The following is a 17,392-nucleotide window of genomic DNA, read 5'->3' as shown; positions in this document are numbered from 1 at the left end:
TAAGAACAATTTGCGACCCGAGCAAGCTTAGCACCAAGAGAAATAGCTACCGAAGCTATATAGCTAGCAACTAGCAAACCAATTGATAGTCTTATCGGCAGCATCCTTCTGCTCTACTAATTCCTTCAGCTTCGAATGTCACCTGGCTTCATTTTTAAGTTTGTTCCAGCAATACATCAATACAAACGACTTGTCACCTTTGTCTCTTCAACAACAACAGCAACATCATCAACAACAACAACAACATCAACAGTTTTTAGTCCCAAGCAAATTCATGTAGGCTAGAGTTGAAACCCAACAAAGCCTTTTAGTCACCTTTGTCTCTTGCCTTATATAAATCCAATGCATTACCTATCTGCATATGCAATAATTAATGTAGTTAGTACAACTGTAAGCACAAAAGGTAGAGTGCATAAAAAGTCATAACATTATCTTATCTTGAATAGTAGGTCCACTTTGATTCCTACACAAAATCTCGTTGTAGCAACTACAAAATTTGTTTACTACAACTAAAATAATCATCCATCTATGCATGAAAGAATTCTCAATGTGATCTGATACGAAGTCCTTGTTTGTATTGTAGTACTATGCAAATCTCTTCTAAAAGTTTTCACAAGTTTGATTGGTTCTGTTCACTGGATCTTTGCTAGTATTTAACCAAACTAACACAATTAATCCATCCTCCTTATTAAACTTTTTTTGCTTTTTTGTTTTGGGTCTGGCACCATAAGTACTTGTAGCAACAGGAGAAGGGGAGCACCTTGGTTTCAGAAGGGAGCACACCAAATTGGTTGAACAATCCATCCAAATACAGATCATCATTGTCGATATTCGTCATATCGGTCTAAGAACTTGGATTATCCATATTTATATTTACATTCAACAAAAAATAAGTTGCAAATACACCATACCACAACACATGAATGTGTTGTTCATCAAAAAAAGAAGAGAAATTTCCATCTACTTTTGGCCGGCTGCCTATAGCAAAGCCATCCCGCAAGAAGCAGGAGGCAATGACACTATTGAGGCGATGTGAAACCAATTGATGACCACTGGGGTAAGGGAACTCCAGGCGACTGGGTGGATCGCAGCTATAGATTCAATGGCGACGTGCAGAGGTGTTGCTGCTCTGGTATGCAAGATAGAAGCTGGACGAAGGCAAGTACGTACCAATAGTACTGGACTGAAGAGCAGGGGGGAGGGGGAGAACAGATCCCGCTGGAAACAACAATGTATCTCGCACAAAAAGGAAATTGCTCGCACGAGAAGTACCGCAGAAATGAGCCCACGGAGGAGGGATACCAAGTTCTCGACTGTAGAAACTTATCGCTCGCACGAGATGTATCGCGAAAACCAGCCCATGGAGGAGGGATACGAAGTTCTCTCGACTGCCGAGTTGGAGACAATATTTTACAACGTTTTCTTTTTAAGAAGCTTTTTTATGAAACTATCAAAGAGAATTGTTTTTGCTAAAAAATCAACATAGAGAATTGTTTTATAAAACTCCTACAGATGCTTAAGAAAAAAATAGTTGTTTCAGAATTTGGACATGTCTTTTAATTTGCCTGCTCTAAGATTACAAACGGTGTGCATGCCTTTACTTTCTTTAGGGCAATTTCAATAGAAGATTTTTCATACACATTAAATATGTTGATATAGATATTAAATATGCTGATATAACGGGCCTGTTCGCTTGGAGGAAATTCTGGAGGAATTTGAATGGTTTGGAGAATGCTGGAGGAATTTATGAGAGAAAAATACTATTTCAGATGAAAAAGAAGCGGATCAAGCCAAATTTAAGGGCATGCGAACGGGGCCAACATTGTTATTAAAATAATTGTACTGAAAACTGAGACATAAAACCCCACTCACACTCACCGACATCAGTGAAAAACGATAAATAGCTGAAGAAAAAGAGAGGCCATTGGCCGACCAACCACAACGAACACACACTTGGCATTGCACCCATCCGTTCCTCGTTACGCTTAAAATTTTAAAACCCTTCCTATTCCATTAATTAAACCAAAACAACCCCCACAAAACCCCCTCGGCCCCTCCAAGAAGACCATTGCTCTCTCCTCCGCCATCCACCCAACGGAGCCGCGGCAACCACCGACACCATGGGATCGCTGCGGGGCGCGGCAGCCCCCTCCCCCTCCCCGGCGCCGCGCGCGGGCGACCTGGTGACCACGCAGGTTAGCCTGGGCGGATTTGACGCCACCGTCAAGGCGCTCGATCTCGCCGACTTTCTCGAGTTGAAGGCGGGCTTGGTCTGGCGCTGCCGCGTCAAGACCTCCTGGACCCCGCCGGACGCCTATCCCGACTTCCTTCTCCCCACCGTCACCTCCGCCGCCGCGCAGCCGCCACAGTACGATCGCGTGCCTCCGCACGCCTTCGTCCACTTTGCGCGCCCGGAGGGCGCGCGCGCCGCCGCCGACGCAGCGGGGCGGTCCGAGCTCATCCTCTCCGGGAAACCCCTGCGCGCCGCCTGCGCGCAGGAGAGCTCCCTTCGGGCCTCCCGCCGCCGCAGTGTCTCGCCAGTCCGCTTCCCTGGCTCGCGCCTCGAGGTCGGGGATCTCCCGGCCAAGGACGCCTTCCTCGCCGCCTGGCGCGGCCCGGCCTCTGGGCTCGAGTTCTCCGTCGATCCGTTCGACTGGTCTTGCCGCCTCATCTTCGCCCGCGACACCGCATTCAAAGTCCGGGAGTTCCGCGAGTCTGTGGTCATGCGCTGCGACGTCAAGCTCGAGTTCCCCGTCCGCAACGTCGCCGAAGTCAGGGTGTTCCGGCTCGACTGCTCGCTGCTGATCCGGCTGTCGGCGGCACCGCTGGTTTATTACCGCACGGCGGATGACGACATCCACGAGTCCATGCTGTTCGACCTGCTCGACGACGATGACCCGTGGATACGGACCACGGACATCACTCCCAGTGGCGCGATTGGGCGGTGCGGCGCGTATAGAATCACATTCTCGCCGCGGTTCTGGCCAAAGATGGAACGCGCGCTGGCGTACATGAGGGATAGGAGGGTGCCAATAGTTGATTGCGGTGGTGGGTGGGGGGCCAGGAGGGGCCTCACCGTGCGTGATGAGCCTGAGTTTGGGGAGCCAATGCAGGACCTGTTCTTCTGCGTGCAGCACGCCGAGGGTCTAAAGTTTCCGGTGTTGTTCCTCGTGAATGCTCTGGTGCACAAGGGAGTAATAAATCAACACCACCTCACGCCTGAATTCTTCGGTTTGCTCCAGAGGAAGGAGGAGGATGTGAATGTGGCTGCTTTGAGGGAATTTTGGGGGGACAAATTTCCAGTTTTTGATGCATGTGGCAGGCTGAAGAATCTGCAAGATAGGGTTGCCAGGTACCCCAAACTTCTTCGCAACAAGATTGGGGATGACAATTCAGAGGTGAGGAGGCTGGTAGTCACGCCCACCAAGGCTTGTTGCCTGCCACCAGAAGTGGAGCGCTCTAATCGTGTCATCCGGCATTATCGTGAAGTCACAGACAGGTTTCTCAGGGTTACTTTTATGGACGAGGGTATGCAGCAACTGAACAGTAATGTGCTGAATTTCTCTGCTGCGCAAATTGTCAAAGATTTGATGTCAAACTCGTTCCTGCATAAGACAACAGTGTACAAGCGTATTAAAACATTTTTGACAGAGGGATTCCACATGTGTGGCAGGAAGTACTCATTTCTTGCATTCTCATCAAACCAGCTGAGGGACAGGTCAGCTTGGTTCTTCGCAGAGGACAGAATGAGAACAGTGGAAACCATTAGGAAATGGATGGGGCGGTTCACAAGTAAGAATGTAGCAAAGCACGCTGCTCGGATGGGGCAGTGCTTCTCATCTACATATGCTACAGTGGTGATGCAGCCGCATGAGGTGAATGAGTGTCTCGAGGAAGTTGAACGCAATGGGTACATTTTCTCTGATGGAATTGGCAAGATTACGTGCGACCTTGCACTTGAAGTTGCTCAGAAGCTGCAATTAACAGATAATCCCCCATCCGCTTACCAGATTAGGTATGCAGGCTTCAAGGGTGTTATAGCTGTCTGGGAAGGAGAAAATGATGGGATACGACTTTCCCTGAGGCCGAGCATGCACAAGTTTGAGTCTAACCATACTGTGTTAGAGGTGGTCTCATGGACAAAGTTTCAGCCAGGATTTTTAAATCGTCAGATTATTACATTACTGTCCTCCTTGAATGTCCCGGATGCTATCTTTTCTCAAATGCAGGAAGCCATGTTATCTAATCTCAATAATATTTTGTCGGACACTGATGTTGCTTTTGACATTGTAACCACCTCTTGTGCTCAGCAAGGAAACACTGCAGCACTGATGTTGAGTGCTGGCATTTCACCTGGAACTGAACCACACCTGAAAGCAATGCTGTTAGCTATAAGGTCCTCACAGCTACTGGGTCTTCTGGAGAAGACAAGGATTTTTGTGCCCAAGGGGAGGTGGTTGATGGGCTGCCTTGATGAACTTGGGATCCTTGAGCAAGGACAGTGCTTTATCCGGGCGTCATCTCCATCACTCAATAATTGTCTGGTAAAGCATGGACCAAGATTTTCCTCAGCAAACAAAAATGCAGACACCATTGTGGGTACTATCGTAATGGCAAAGAATCCATGCCTTCATCCAGGGGATGTCCGGATCCTTGAAGCTGTTGATGTGCCTGAACTGCATCACCTTGTTGATTGCTTGGTCTTCCCCAAGAAAGGTGAGAGGCCACATGCCAATGAAGCATCTGGGAGTGATCTTGATGGGGATCTCTACTTTGTGACATGGGATGAAAACCTTATACCACCTGGCAAAAAGAGTTGGAACCCTATGGACTACTCCCCAACTGAAGCAAAACAACTACCTCGTGCAGTATCCCCACATGTAAGCTCAACTATTCTCGGCATTTAGGCATTTCTTCCCTTAAAAGTTCAATATATGGATGCATTGCCTCAAATATTAGTTCATTTCGATGCCCTCCCATTACTAATTTCTGCTTGACATGTTAGTGTTCTTACTGAGCAATCTCTGTTGCAGCTAATATTGAAGTTGAGCATAAACTTCCATGGAAATTGTATCATAGGATTGACTCTGAATCAGGGATTCTTTTTCTTCCTACTAATTCTATGCCTGTTAATATTTGACATGTGAAATCCTAGAGTTTTGAACTGTGTGTCTATATGATTATTTGTCTTCTACTCCCTCCAGTCCGGTTTCTAAAGCGTCCTTGCGTTTTAGAGAAAGTCAGTAATATTATTAGGCGTCACTCGTATACTGAGACAGGATTTAACTCATAGACAGAACCGAACAGTCACTTACATGGAAATTTTTCTCTTTTTCTTCTGGCATGATTAATACTGATCCAATAAAAAATCGGTAGCTAGCACTTGACTAATACCGAGGCGATTGTTGCGCTGCAATCGCATGCATGCCACAAAAAAACAATCCAATAAACAAAGCGCTAGATTAATACGATGTCAAACATCCCATTGCTCCTTGGTATTTGTGATTTCACCATATGCACCTTAGAAACCGGACTGGAGTGAGTATTTGAATAACAGATGAGGATAGCTCTGATGACATTTCTTCAGTAACAATCCTGAAAGTTACCATCTTTTCTTATATATCAACTTTCGTGGACTTACTATCTCTTGTACTGACAATAGATCATCGTACAATAATTTTATGATGCTTTGTATTTAATTCTAGTATCTTAATATGAATCATGCAAAATCCCGTATAATGTAATTTTACTATAACAATTCTTGAAGTTAATGTGCTCTGCAGAATACATGTATAATCTGCAAAACTGTGTTCATGTCATTTGCTCAATTGATACATGTTTCTAAATTTTCATTTGACAATCTACATCCACAATGGCATTATTGGTCAAAGTTAAAAGAGTTTTGGTTGCAAAATCACTTGTTTCTGACTGGAGGGTGTTTTGTAGGGATGCAAGTGGTGACACCAATTGGTAGTAGTGGGGCACTTTGTTACTTCATTTATATCCCATATCCTTTTCTTTGAGATCTTAATTAGTTCAATTAAATTAACTTTGGGTTGACCCAGAGAAAATAAAACTTTGCATCCCTAGTGTTTTGTGTGTATTAGGTATAGGTAGTAAGCTAGGAAGTCTAATGTGCACAGCTGGATTTCAATCCAAAAGGACTATTTTTAGTAATACCATGTTTTTTCAAAAATACAAAGCTCGTTGCATCCAAATACATAGTTTGTCAAAACCAAAGTATTTCACAAAACCATGATATTTTTCTAATAAAACAAAAATACTTCAAACAAGGACTAAGGTGTTTTCATAGGTTGGAATTAAAGTCAAGAACTCCTGAACATTAGTACATATAAGGCATAAATATTTTTCAGTTCATCATCAACTAGCACTCTCTTGGCTTTTGAGACTTAACGTTTGCACTTTTTATCCAATCGATCTGATCATATTGCTAATATACAAAAATTATGATCATTTCACATGGTTTCTTCAAATTGCTTTGTCCTTGGTTTGTGATAAATATTACTTTTTTCAATACACTTTTATTAATAAGATATTGTACTGTTAACAGGATATTGTTGATTTCTTCTTGAAGAACATGGTAAATGAGAAACTGGGTCCAATAAGCAATGCTCATGTTGTTCACGCTGATATGAGCGAGTATGGAGCAATGGATGAGAAGTGCATTCAGTTGGCAGAACTAGCAGCAACTGCTGTGGACTTCCCCAAGACAGGCAAAATTGTGTCAATGCCACCATCCCTTCGACCAAAATTATATCCTGACTTCATGGGAAAGGAGGATGGCATCTCCTATAAATCAGAGAAGATCCTTGGAAGGCTTTATCGGTCAATCCAAGAAGCCTCCAGTGGTGATTTGGTTCCAGAAGAAACTTGCACGTTAAACGATTTGCCTTATGATGCAGATATGGAAGTTCCTGGTGCAACTGATTTTCTCTCAAGTGCTTGGGAGTGCAAGTGCTCATATGAAACACAACTGAATGCACTGCTCAACCAATATGGCGTGCGCACTGAAGCAGAGCTTGTTACAGAGCACATATGGTCACTTCCCAAATACAGCAGCAGAAAGCAGGGGGACATAAAGGAGAGGTTGAAGAATGCATACTCTGCTCTCCACAAGGAGTTCAGGAGCATTTTCGAAAGCTTTGTGACAGATCAAACTGAGATCTCTGATGATGAGAAAAATCGGTTTTATGAGATGAAGGCCTCTGCATGGTACCAGGTAACCTACCACCCCAAATGGGTCCAAAAGTCAAGGGAAATGCTCAAACCTGACTGTGAGGACATGCCAGCAAGGCTTAGCTTTGCATGGATCGCGGTCGAGCACCTGGCACGGATTAAGATAAGGCGCCATGGAGAAGTGAAAGTGGACAGCCGAAGGCCCGTTGAGAGGCTCGCAGCCTACATATCTGGGAGCATGTGAGTTGGCGTGAAGCTCCATGCGATAGTGAAGCAAGACCACTCAGCATGTGAGTTGGCGTGAAGCTCCATGTGATAGTGAAGCAAGACCACTCTGCCCTTTCTGCCATGCCATCTGAACTCTGAAGCATGGCTCCGTCTAGTCACTTCGGTTTTTTTACGAGTCACTTCGGTTTTTTAGGAAATTATATAGTCAGACACAGACACTCTACATGCACGTACACCAGACACAGACACTCTACATGAACGAACATTAATGCATTTACTAGAGTCGAACTTGTTCAAACTCTATTACTACCAGAATGTTTGTGGATATTAGTTCATGGTGTCTGAATTCCAAAACAGTTTTGTTGGTTGTGTAGAGTGTTCCAGTTTTGTCCTGGAAAATTGGTCAAAACTGGTCTGGTATGTTTTTTGTGGCCATTAGATGATGTCTGAATTCAGGTTGAGTGCAGCTGTGTAGTGTTGGCAATTTGTATTCGAGTCAACATGTAAACATGCTTGTCGCTTCTCGTCGTACGCCAATCTCCGTAGCGTCAAACAAAAGCCTTAACTGGTGACTAGATTGCTCTCGTTGTACGCTGGCCAATCTCCTTAGCGTCAAACAAAAGCCTTAACTGGTGACTAGCAGCAACCTCTCTCTCTACAACTAAAAAATACATAGAGCAATTGCCCCTGTTGCTAATCGCCTCGCCTGCACGGGTGCCCCCTGTCTATACCATGACCGCTATAAGGAAAGTGGATCAAGTCATTAAAAACTTGTGAGTGCATCAAGTCATCAAAAACTTGTGAGTCTCTTCCATGACCACTATAAGGAAAGTGGATCCTATGTGCCATCAAGTTTGATTTTAGTGTTCCATGACCGACATGACCATTCGGACTAATGATGTTTGCTAGTATACAAGGTATAGTTCAAATGGATGTAAGGTGGCCTTGGACTTTAGGCAAAGGGGCGATTCAAATTATCAACACCTCAATCAAGATATTAGAAGACATGTTGAAGATCCACAAGACATGCTAAAAGTCCAAGACACAAGATGGAACCAAGCTAGACATGAAGAAAAAGACCCTAGTGCATGCTGGTTGCATGCACCAGATTGGTCCGGTGGTGAACCCCCAGGGGCACCAGACTATTGGGTGGCAAACCCTAGCAAAGAGGCATCTAGAAGGCACCATATTGATCCGGTGGCGGCGGTAAGGAAAGCACCAGACTATGCGCTTGTATTGTTCACCAATGGAGTGTTTCACTCACCGGATTGATCCAGTGTGAACGGTGAAGGGGCAACAGACTATAACAGTGGTCACCAGAGAGGTTCTAGAAGCAAAAGGAGGGCATCGGATTGATCCGGTTGAAAGCATCTAGGCCCCTAGTTGGATTTCGGTGATTAATGTCAATGCAATATTACTATGACTAACGTGTGTTTTGCAGAGGCAATAAAGTTAGGTCATGGTAATGGAGATCGATTGGGCAATCGAGGTGGTCATGCCCCTACGATGGAAATCGTTTCGGTTTTCAAAGGATGGACGACAAGGTTAAGGATGACTAGTTCTAAGTGTCGATTGGAGTTGGGGAGACACTTAGAGTAGTTTAGGACTTTGTTTTTCCTTTGGCCGTACTATTAAGAGGGGTATGGACGGGTAGCTTGACCTAGATGAGTCTAGTGAGTTAGGTGTGGTGCACACTTGTTATAACTAGCTCTAGGTAGCTCCTATGAATGCCTAAGATCCTTTGGAGCAAACTTCATTCACATATGATCGAGAGTTGGAAGTGAATGGAGGATCAAATGCTGACCGGACGCTGGCTCCGGTGCGACCGGACGCTGGCCGCAGGGTCCGGTCAGTTCATTTGATCAACAGACTGTGTTCGGTGCGACCGGACGCTGGAGAGGTCAACTGACCGGACGCTGAAGTCCAGCATCCGGTCGACTCCAGTAAGGTTCCAGAGAAGGGAATCTGTGACCGGACGCGTCCGGTCAGTACTGACCGGACCCTAGGGGTTCAGCGTCCGGTTGAGTACAGTAAGCATCCAGTGAGGGTTTAATACGACAGGACGCGTCCGGTCAGTGGTGATCGAACGCTGCCAGCATCCGGTCAACACATTTTCACTGGTTCGCGGGTTGAACTGACCGGAGCGTCCGGTCAACATGACCGGAGCGTCCGGTCACCCCGCAGAAGCTCATAACGGTTCGTTTTTTAGGCTGCCTTATAAATAGAAGCTCCACTCGTGTGTGGAGTCACTTTTGCTCATTCCAACAGCTGAGAAACACGTTTATGAGTGCCAAGAAGAGCAAGGTCCTAGTGAGGTGATTGAGATTTAAGAATCCAAGAGAGTAGCCTCATTAGTGAATCAAGAGTAGCAAAGTGTGCATCCATCTTCTCATTAGGCTTCGCATGGTCAAGTGAGAGTTCATGCTTGTTACTCTTGGTGATCGCCATAACCTAGACAGCTTGGTGGTGATTGGGAGCTTGGTGATCACCCGGTGGAGCTTGTGGGTGACCCAACTCAAGTTGTGAGCGGCTTTGGGTGATTCGCCGCGACGGAGTGTCGAAGAATCAACCCGTAGAGAGCACTTGATCCTTGCGCAGATCAAGGGGGAGCTACACCCTTGCGCGGGTGCTTCAATGAGGACTAGTGGGGAGTGGCGACTCTCCGATACCTCGGCAAAACATCGCCGCGTTCCTCTCTCTCTATTTACTTTGAGCATTTACTTTGAGTATTTACTTTGAACAATTCAATACTTGTCTTTACATTCATAGAATTGCCATGCTAGAGTAAGTTTGGAACATAGGTTGCAAGTCCGTTGTGTGTTAGTTTGATAGAAACACTTTTCTAGGCACAAGGGGTTAATTGGGCTATCCGTAGGATTTGATTATTGCAAGAAAATTTAGAATTAGCCTAATTCACCCCCCCCTCTTGGGCACTTTGATCCTTTCAATTGGTATCAGAGCCTCGTGCTCACGTTTTAAGCTTAATCACTTTGAGCAAGATGTCTCACGGGGATGGACCTCCTCCTATCTTTGAGGGAGATGACTTTCTATATTGGAAAATCCGTATGGAGGCGTACTTAGAAGCTCTAGACGCCGGTATTCTTAGAGCCGCCTCTTAAGGCTTCCCAAAACCTCAGGATGCTACTAACCTACAAGGCGATGAGGTGAACTATGAAAAATGGAATGCAAAGGCTCGAAACACCATCTTTAGAGGTCTTTGCAAAGATGTGTTCAACCGTGTAAGGAACCACAAAGACGCCCATGCACTATGGTCGGACGTTTGTGCGCTCCATGAGGGAACCAAGAGTGAGCGTGAGGAACGCTATCATCTTGTGATTAAAAAGCTAAATTCTTTTGAGATGCTTCCCAAAGAAAGTGCTAATGAGATGTATTCTCGTTTAAATGTTCTTGTAGAGGAAGTCAATGGGCTTAGACTTACTCAAATGTCACCATCCAATGTTGTGAGAAAGATCTTGAGTGTCCTCCCCATTGACAAATATGGGCACATTGTGACCGTGCTACATCAAGGTGATCTTTCCGCCGCTACACCAACACAAATCTTGGGAAAGATTAATGCTCATGAGATGTACATGCACATCATGCCACAAGATGGCTCATCCTCTACAAAGAAGAAAGAGAAGGACTTAGCATTCAAAGCTAGCCAAGATAAGGGCAAAGCAAGACTTGAGTATGAGAGCTCAAGTGATGAAGAAGATGATGAAGAAAGTCTTGCTCTCATGGTGAAGAAGACCGCCAAGATGCTAAAGAAGCTAAACAAGAGTGGCATCAAGTTTGACGGCAAGAAGAAGAAGTTCTTCACTAGCTCAAGAAGAAAGTCAATCTCCGAGATGGATTGCTACAATTGTGGCGAACTTGGCCATCTAGCTCATTAATGCATAAAGCCTAAGAAAGACAAGTTCAAGAACAAGAACAAGGGCAAGAAAGATGACTCAAGCAATGAAGATGAAGATGAGAAGAAAAAGAACAAGCCATATAAGAAGAGAGATGGCAAAAAGAGGGACTTCTACAAGAAGAAGAAGAGTGGAAAGGCCTACATCGTCGGTGATTGACTCACGGACATTGATTCATCAAGTGGATCATCCGATGATGATAGTGACAATGAGAAGGTGCCCGCCATTGCTATTGATCTTTCATCTTCACCGCCACCACCGCTATCATCCTCTACACACCTATGTCTTATGGCCAAGGGTGAACGTAAGGTATCAAATGATGGTGATAGTAGTGATGATGAACATGCTAGTGATGATGATAGTGATAGCGATAGCGATGATGATGATTCACCTTCATATGATGATCTTGTCAAAATACTAAGAAAATACACTAAGATCATTAGAAAGAGTAGAGCTAAAAATGAAAAGCTTGATGCTAAAAATGATTCACTTTTAGCAAAATGTGATACATTGGAAAAGACTAATGATGAGCTTAGAGAAACAAATGATGCTATATCATCCAAACTCAAGGCGCTCAAATCTTCTAAGAAAGAGCTTAAAGATAAACATGATAAACTTGAGTGGGTGCACAATGAGCTCATCACTAGCCACAACAAGCTAAAAGATGAATACACTACTCTTAAGATCAATCATGATACTCTTGTTATTGCTCAAGAATTTTTACCAAATGTGCCACATGATGCTACTAACCATGTTGTCAAGATTGATATAGCTACTTCATGTGATGATTTAATTGATGAGAGCATTGAGCAAGGATTTAGTAGCAAAGGCAAGCAAGTGGTTGAGTGCAATGACTATGATGAGTATGTCAAGCTCAAGAGTGATAATGAGAAGCTCATGAAAGATCTTGAAGAGATGAAAAGCCACAACATCATTGTGCTAGAAACTCTTGATCATGACAAAGAGTTGATCCTTGAGAATGAGAAGCTCAAAGAAGAAAACAAGAAGCTCAAGGAAGAGAAGAAAGATGATGCTCTAAAGGAAGAAAATAAGAAGCTCAAGTTGGAGAAAGAGCATCTCAAGATTGGGTTGAGCAAGTTTGCTAGAGGCAAGCACCTCCAAAGTGAGATACTTATGAACACCGTCATGAAGATTGATAGAAGTAGCATTGGATATGTGGCAAGTGTAGAGAAGAAGAAGGCTCAAGCTCAACAACAACAATCAAAGCCAAAGCTAAAGCCAAAGAGATGTTTTGAGTGTGGACAAGAAGGCCACTTTGCTCATGAGTGTCAAACTCCACCGCCACAACCCTTGCCCAAGCATGCTAGACCCTTTGCTTTCAATGCTTACTACATGCTTAGAAATGATTCTAGTGGAAAGATGAAAGTCATGTTCTTAGGACCCCCTAACAAGAGTAGGCCTAAGAAGATTTGGGTGGCTAAGTCACTTGTTGAGAAGGTGAAGGGTCCTCAACAAGTTTGGATTCCTAAAGCTTGAATCTCTTGTGTGTAGGTGAACTACAAGACCGGTGGAAGTCATTGGGTTATTGATAGTGGTTGCACTCAATATATGACCGGTGATCCTCATATGTTCACCTCACTATATGAAGAGGTAGATGGACAAGAGAAAATAACATTTGGAGATAATTCAAAGGGCAAGGTTAAAGGATTGGGCAAAGTGGCAATATCAAATGATCATTCCATCTCCAATGTGCTCTATGTTGCTTCATTGAGCTTCAACTTGCTATCCGTTGGACAATTATGTGATCTTGGCTTTCAATGCTTGTTCACCGAGAAGGAGGTTGTTGTATCCAAGGTAGATGACAATCAAGTGATATTCAATGGATTTAGATATAACAACTTATATCTAGTGGACTTCATCCTCCGAAGATGCAAATTTGAAGACTTGTCTATTCACTAAAACAACACTTGGGTGGCCTATGGCATAGAAGACTTGCTCATGTTGGGATGAGCTCACTTAAGAAGCTTATGAAGAATGATTTGGTGAGAGGGTTGAAGGATGTGAAGTTTGAGAAGGACAAGCTTTGTAGTTCATGTCAAGCCGGCAAGCAAGTTGCAAATACTCATCCAACCAAAGCTTTCATGTCAACCACAAGAGTGCTAGAACTCCTACACATGGATTTATTTGGACCAACAACATACAAGAGTTTGGGAGGGAATCTCTATTGTCTTGTGATTGTGGATGACTATTCAAGGTATACATGGGTATTCTTGCCTTCATGACAAATCCGAAGTTGTATCTTGCTTCAAGAAGTTTGCCAAGAGAGCTCAAAATGAATTTGAAGTGAAGCTCAAAAAGATTAGAAGTGACAATGGGAAAGAATTTGACAACAGCAAACATTGAAGCCTATTGTGATGAAGTTGGGATCAAGCATGAAGTCTCCGCAACTTATACTCCTCAACAAAATGGTATAGTTGAGAGGAAGAACCAAACTTTGATCACTCTTGCAAGGACAATGCTAGATGAGTACAACACCCCCAAAGCTCTATGGGCGGAAGCAATCAACATCGCATGCTATGCATCAAACCGCCTATTCCTTCAAAAGTTCCTTGGCAAGACACCTTATGAGTTGCTCAATAAGAAGAAGCCGGACGTCTCTTTCTTTAGGGTGTTTGGTTGCAAATGCTACATCTACAAGAAGCAGGCAACACCTAGGGAAGTTCCAAAGACGTTGTGATATTGGTTTTCTTGTTGGTTACTCATCGAAGTCCAAAGCATATAGAGTATTTAATCATGCCACCGGCTTGGTTGAAGAAACATATGATAGTGGAATTTGATGAATCTAACGGCTCCCAAGGAGCACATGAGAATCTTGATGATGTAGGTGATGAACCATTAAGGGAGGTTATGAAGAATATTCCTGATGGGAGACATCAAAGCCAAAAGATGATGAAGATGATGTACAAATCATTGATCAACCTTCTTCATCAAGTGTACCACAAGATGGTGAAAAAGATGGGAGAGTAAAAAATGAAGATACTCATATCTCCCATGAGCAAATGGTGATTCAAGCACAAGATGTTGATGCTCCACAACCTCCTCCCCAAGTGGTCAATAGAAGAAATACACTTCTCCTACAAAATCATCCACAAGATCTCATCATAGGGAGTCTATCAAAGGGTGTAATGACTCGATCTTAAAAACTTACTTCATTTATTGCTTATCACTCTTTTGTCTCTTGCTATGAGCCTACCAAGGTAGAAGAAGCTCTTAAAGATCCGGATTGGATCAATGCCATGCATGAAGAGTTGAACAACTTCACTCGCAATAAAGTTTGGACTCTTGAAGAGCGACCAAAAGGTGCAAGAGTCATTGGAACAAAGTGGGTGTTCCGCAACAAGCAAGATGATCAAGGTGTTGTTGTGAGGAACAAGGCAAGACTAGTTGCAAAGGGGATTCTCTCAAGTTGAAGGTTTGGATTTTGGAGAGACCTTTGCATCGGTTGCAAGATTAGAAGCCATCCGTATCCTTCTTGCATATGCATCACATCATGAAATGAAACTATATCAAATGGATGTGAAAAGTACATTTTTAAATGGCTTTATTAATGAACTAGTCTATGTTGATCAACCTCCCGGGTTTGAAGACCCTAGATATCCTAATCATGTTTATAGGTTGTCCAAGGCACTATGTGGGCTTAAGCAAGCCCCAAGAGCTTGGTATGAGCGCCTTTGGGACTTCCTCATTGAGAAGGGCTTCACTATGGGGAAGGTCGACACCATACTATTCACCAAGAAGCTTGATGGGCATATCTTCATTTGTCAAGTATATGTTGATGATATCATCTTTGGATCATCAAATGAAGACTCATGCAAAGAATTTGGTGAATTGATGTCGAAGGAGTTCGAGATGTCAATGATTGGTGAGCTTACATTCTTTCTTGGTTTTCAAGTCAAGCAAATAAAAGAAGGCATCTTCATCTCTCAAGAGAAATACACAAAAGATCTTCTCAAGAGATTCAAGATGGATGAATGTAAGCCAATCAAGACACCAATGCCTACCAATGGACATCTCGACCTAGATGAGGGAGGTAACCCGGTTGATCAAACTCTCTACCATTTCTATGATTGGTAGCTTGTTATATTTAACCGCATCTAGGCCCGACATCATGTTTAGTGTGTGTATGTGTGCAAGATTTCAAGCTAACCCTAAGGAAACACATTTAATTGCCATAAAAAGAATCCTTAGGTATCTTAAGCACACACCAAGCATTGGTCCTTTGGTATCCCAAAGGAGCTTTATTTGAATTAATTGGCTATTCCTGATTCGGATTACGCCGGATGCAAAGTTGATAGAAAAAGCACATCCGGAGGTGCCATTTGCTTGGTAGATCACTTGTGTCTTGGTCCTCCAAGAAACAAAATAGTGTGGCTTTGTCCACCGTCGAAGCGGAATATATTACTGCGGTGCTTGTTGTGCACAAATTTTATACATGAAATAAACTTTGCTAGACTATGGTGTAGTTCTAGAAAAAGTACCTCTTTTGTGCGACAATGAAAGTGCGGTAAAACTTGCAAATAATCCGGTTCAACACTCTTGCACCAAGCACATAGATATCCACCATCACTTTCTAAGAGATCATGTTGCTAAAAATGATATATCACTAGAAGGTGTAAGAACCGAAGATCAATTAGCGGATATCTTCACTAAACCGCTAGATGAGGCTACATTTTGTAGATTGCGGAATGAGCTCAATGTACTTGACTTTAGCAACTTCACTAAAAATTGAGCTTGTGTTGTCCCTTGCATTCATTGTAATATACACCATGTTTAATTTTTGGCAATGCATATAGGGCTTGTCTAACATGGTTAAGATAACCGCCGAAAAGCGTGTGAAGAAGCTTAACCTTGGATCAAACTTGACAAGCAACTAGATTACTTACAAAGTATTGCATATGCATAGATGTTGTTTTGTCATTTTGTTCCATTTGCCCTCTTATTGCCTATTTTCTTAAAAAGAATTATAGCCTAAGGCAAAATATTTTGAAAAATATGAGGGTTTGAGAGAGGTCACTCACATCAGTCCCAATTGGTGTTTATTTGGATCTTATTCTAGTTGGGACTTGATTGGGAACAGGCAGCATGAAGGAACTTTTAAGATTTGCTAGAAAAGGACCATCGGACGCTGCATCGGACGCTGCTGTCCAGCGTCCGTTCAGTTCATAGGAGGTGAACTGCTGCTGAAGGAGTGATCGGACGCTGCATTTGTGTGTCCAGTCAGGAAGGGATCCAACGTCCGGTCGTTTGAAGAAGAAACAAGCTGTACTGACCGGACCCTACCTGCGTCCGGCCATGGACCACCGGACGCGTTCGGTCGCGATTCCAGAGGAATTGGACCTCTCTGGAATCGACCGGACGCTGGGTGGTAGCGTTCGGTCGCTACCACCGGAGCGTCCGATCAGTGGATCTCATGCGGCTTCAGGACTCTTTTTCCATTTCCTTTCTTGTCACGTTGGGGGATCTATTTAATCGCATTTGTCATACCCTTTGCCCCACATCTCGCCGTGACCTAGCCCATGTCCTAGCCATCACGCCACCACCGCTCCACCATGTAGCTGAGCTTTCTTGCCACCGTTCATCTCCAGCCGCCTGCGCTCATCACCGTCCCCGACTGCCCGTGCCAAGCCCCTCGAGCCACCGCATCTGCACGCCTCCTGCGACAGCGCGCCACCGCAACCACGCCACCATAGCCAAGCCCGCGGCAAGAACCTTGCCACACCGTCGTCGCCCGCATGTGCCACCGTCGGCTCCTAGGCACTGAGCGCCACTCAAGGCCGTTGTTCTAGTGCCCTAGCCCTGCCTCCTCGTTGGTAAGGCCAGACCTTTGCTCCCAATTTGATTTGCGTGTGACCTAGATCAAATTGCAGTGCACTGATTTCAAATCACATTCAGGGCTTTTCGATCTACCCTAACCCTAGTCGGTTCTGAGGTTCCCCATGTGACGTCTCTTCTTTTCCTGGATCGCTGATCGTCAGGTAGCATGCTCGTCGTCTCAATTTTATACCTACATTACTTGCTTCCTAGGTCTTTCACAT

General features: G+C 44.1%; 1 protein-coding gene across 1 annotated transcript; it reads left to right on the top strand.

Moving 5' to 3' along the window:
- The first annotated feature begins 2,060 nt into the window (after positions 1-2,060).
- Positions 2,061-7,779, top strand: LOC136456075 (probable RNA-dependent RNA polymerase SHL2). The gene is made up of 2 exons (XM_066455838.1): positions 2,061-4,880; positions 6,572-7,779. Exons 1-2 carry the CDS (start codon positions 2,121-2,123, stop codon positions 7,439-7,441), a joined length of 3,630 nt encoding a protein of 1,209 aa, XP_066311935.1. The 5' UTR covers positions 2,061-2,120; the 3' UTR covers positions 7,442-7,779.
- Positions 7,780-17,392: the final 9,613 nt, after the last annotated feature.

The sequence above is a fragment of the Miscanthus floridulus genome, chromosome 6, assembly GCF_019320115.1.
Source record: "Miscanthus floridulus cultivar M001 chromosome 6, ASM1932011v1, whole genome shotgun sequence".
Lineage (NCBI taxonomy): Eukaryota > Viridiplantae > Streptophyta > Magnoliopsida > Poales > Poaceae > Miscanthus > Miscanthus floridulus.
This window is presented reverse-complemented; position numbering and strand designations above follow the sequence as displayed.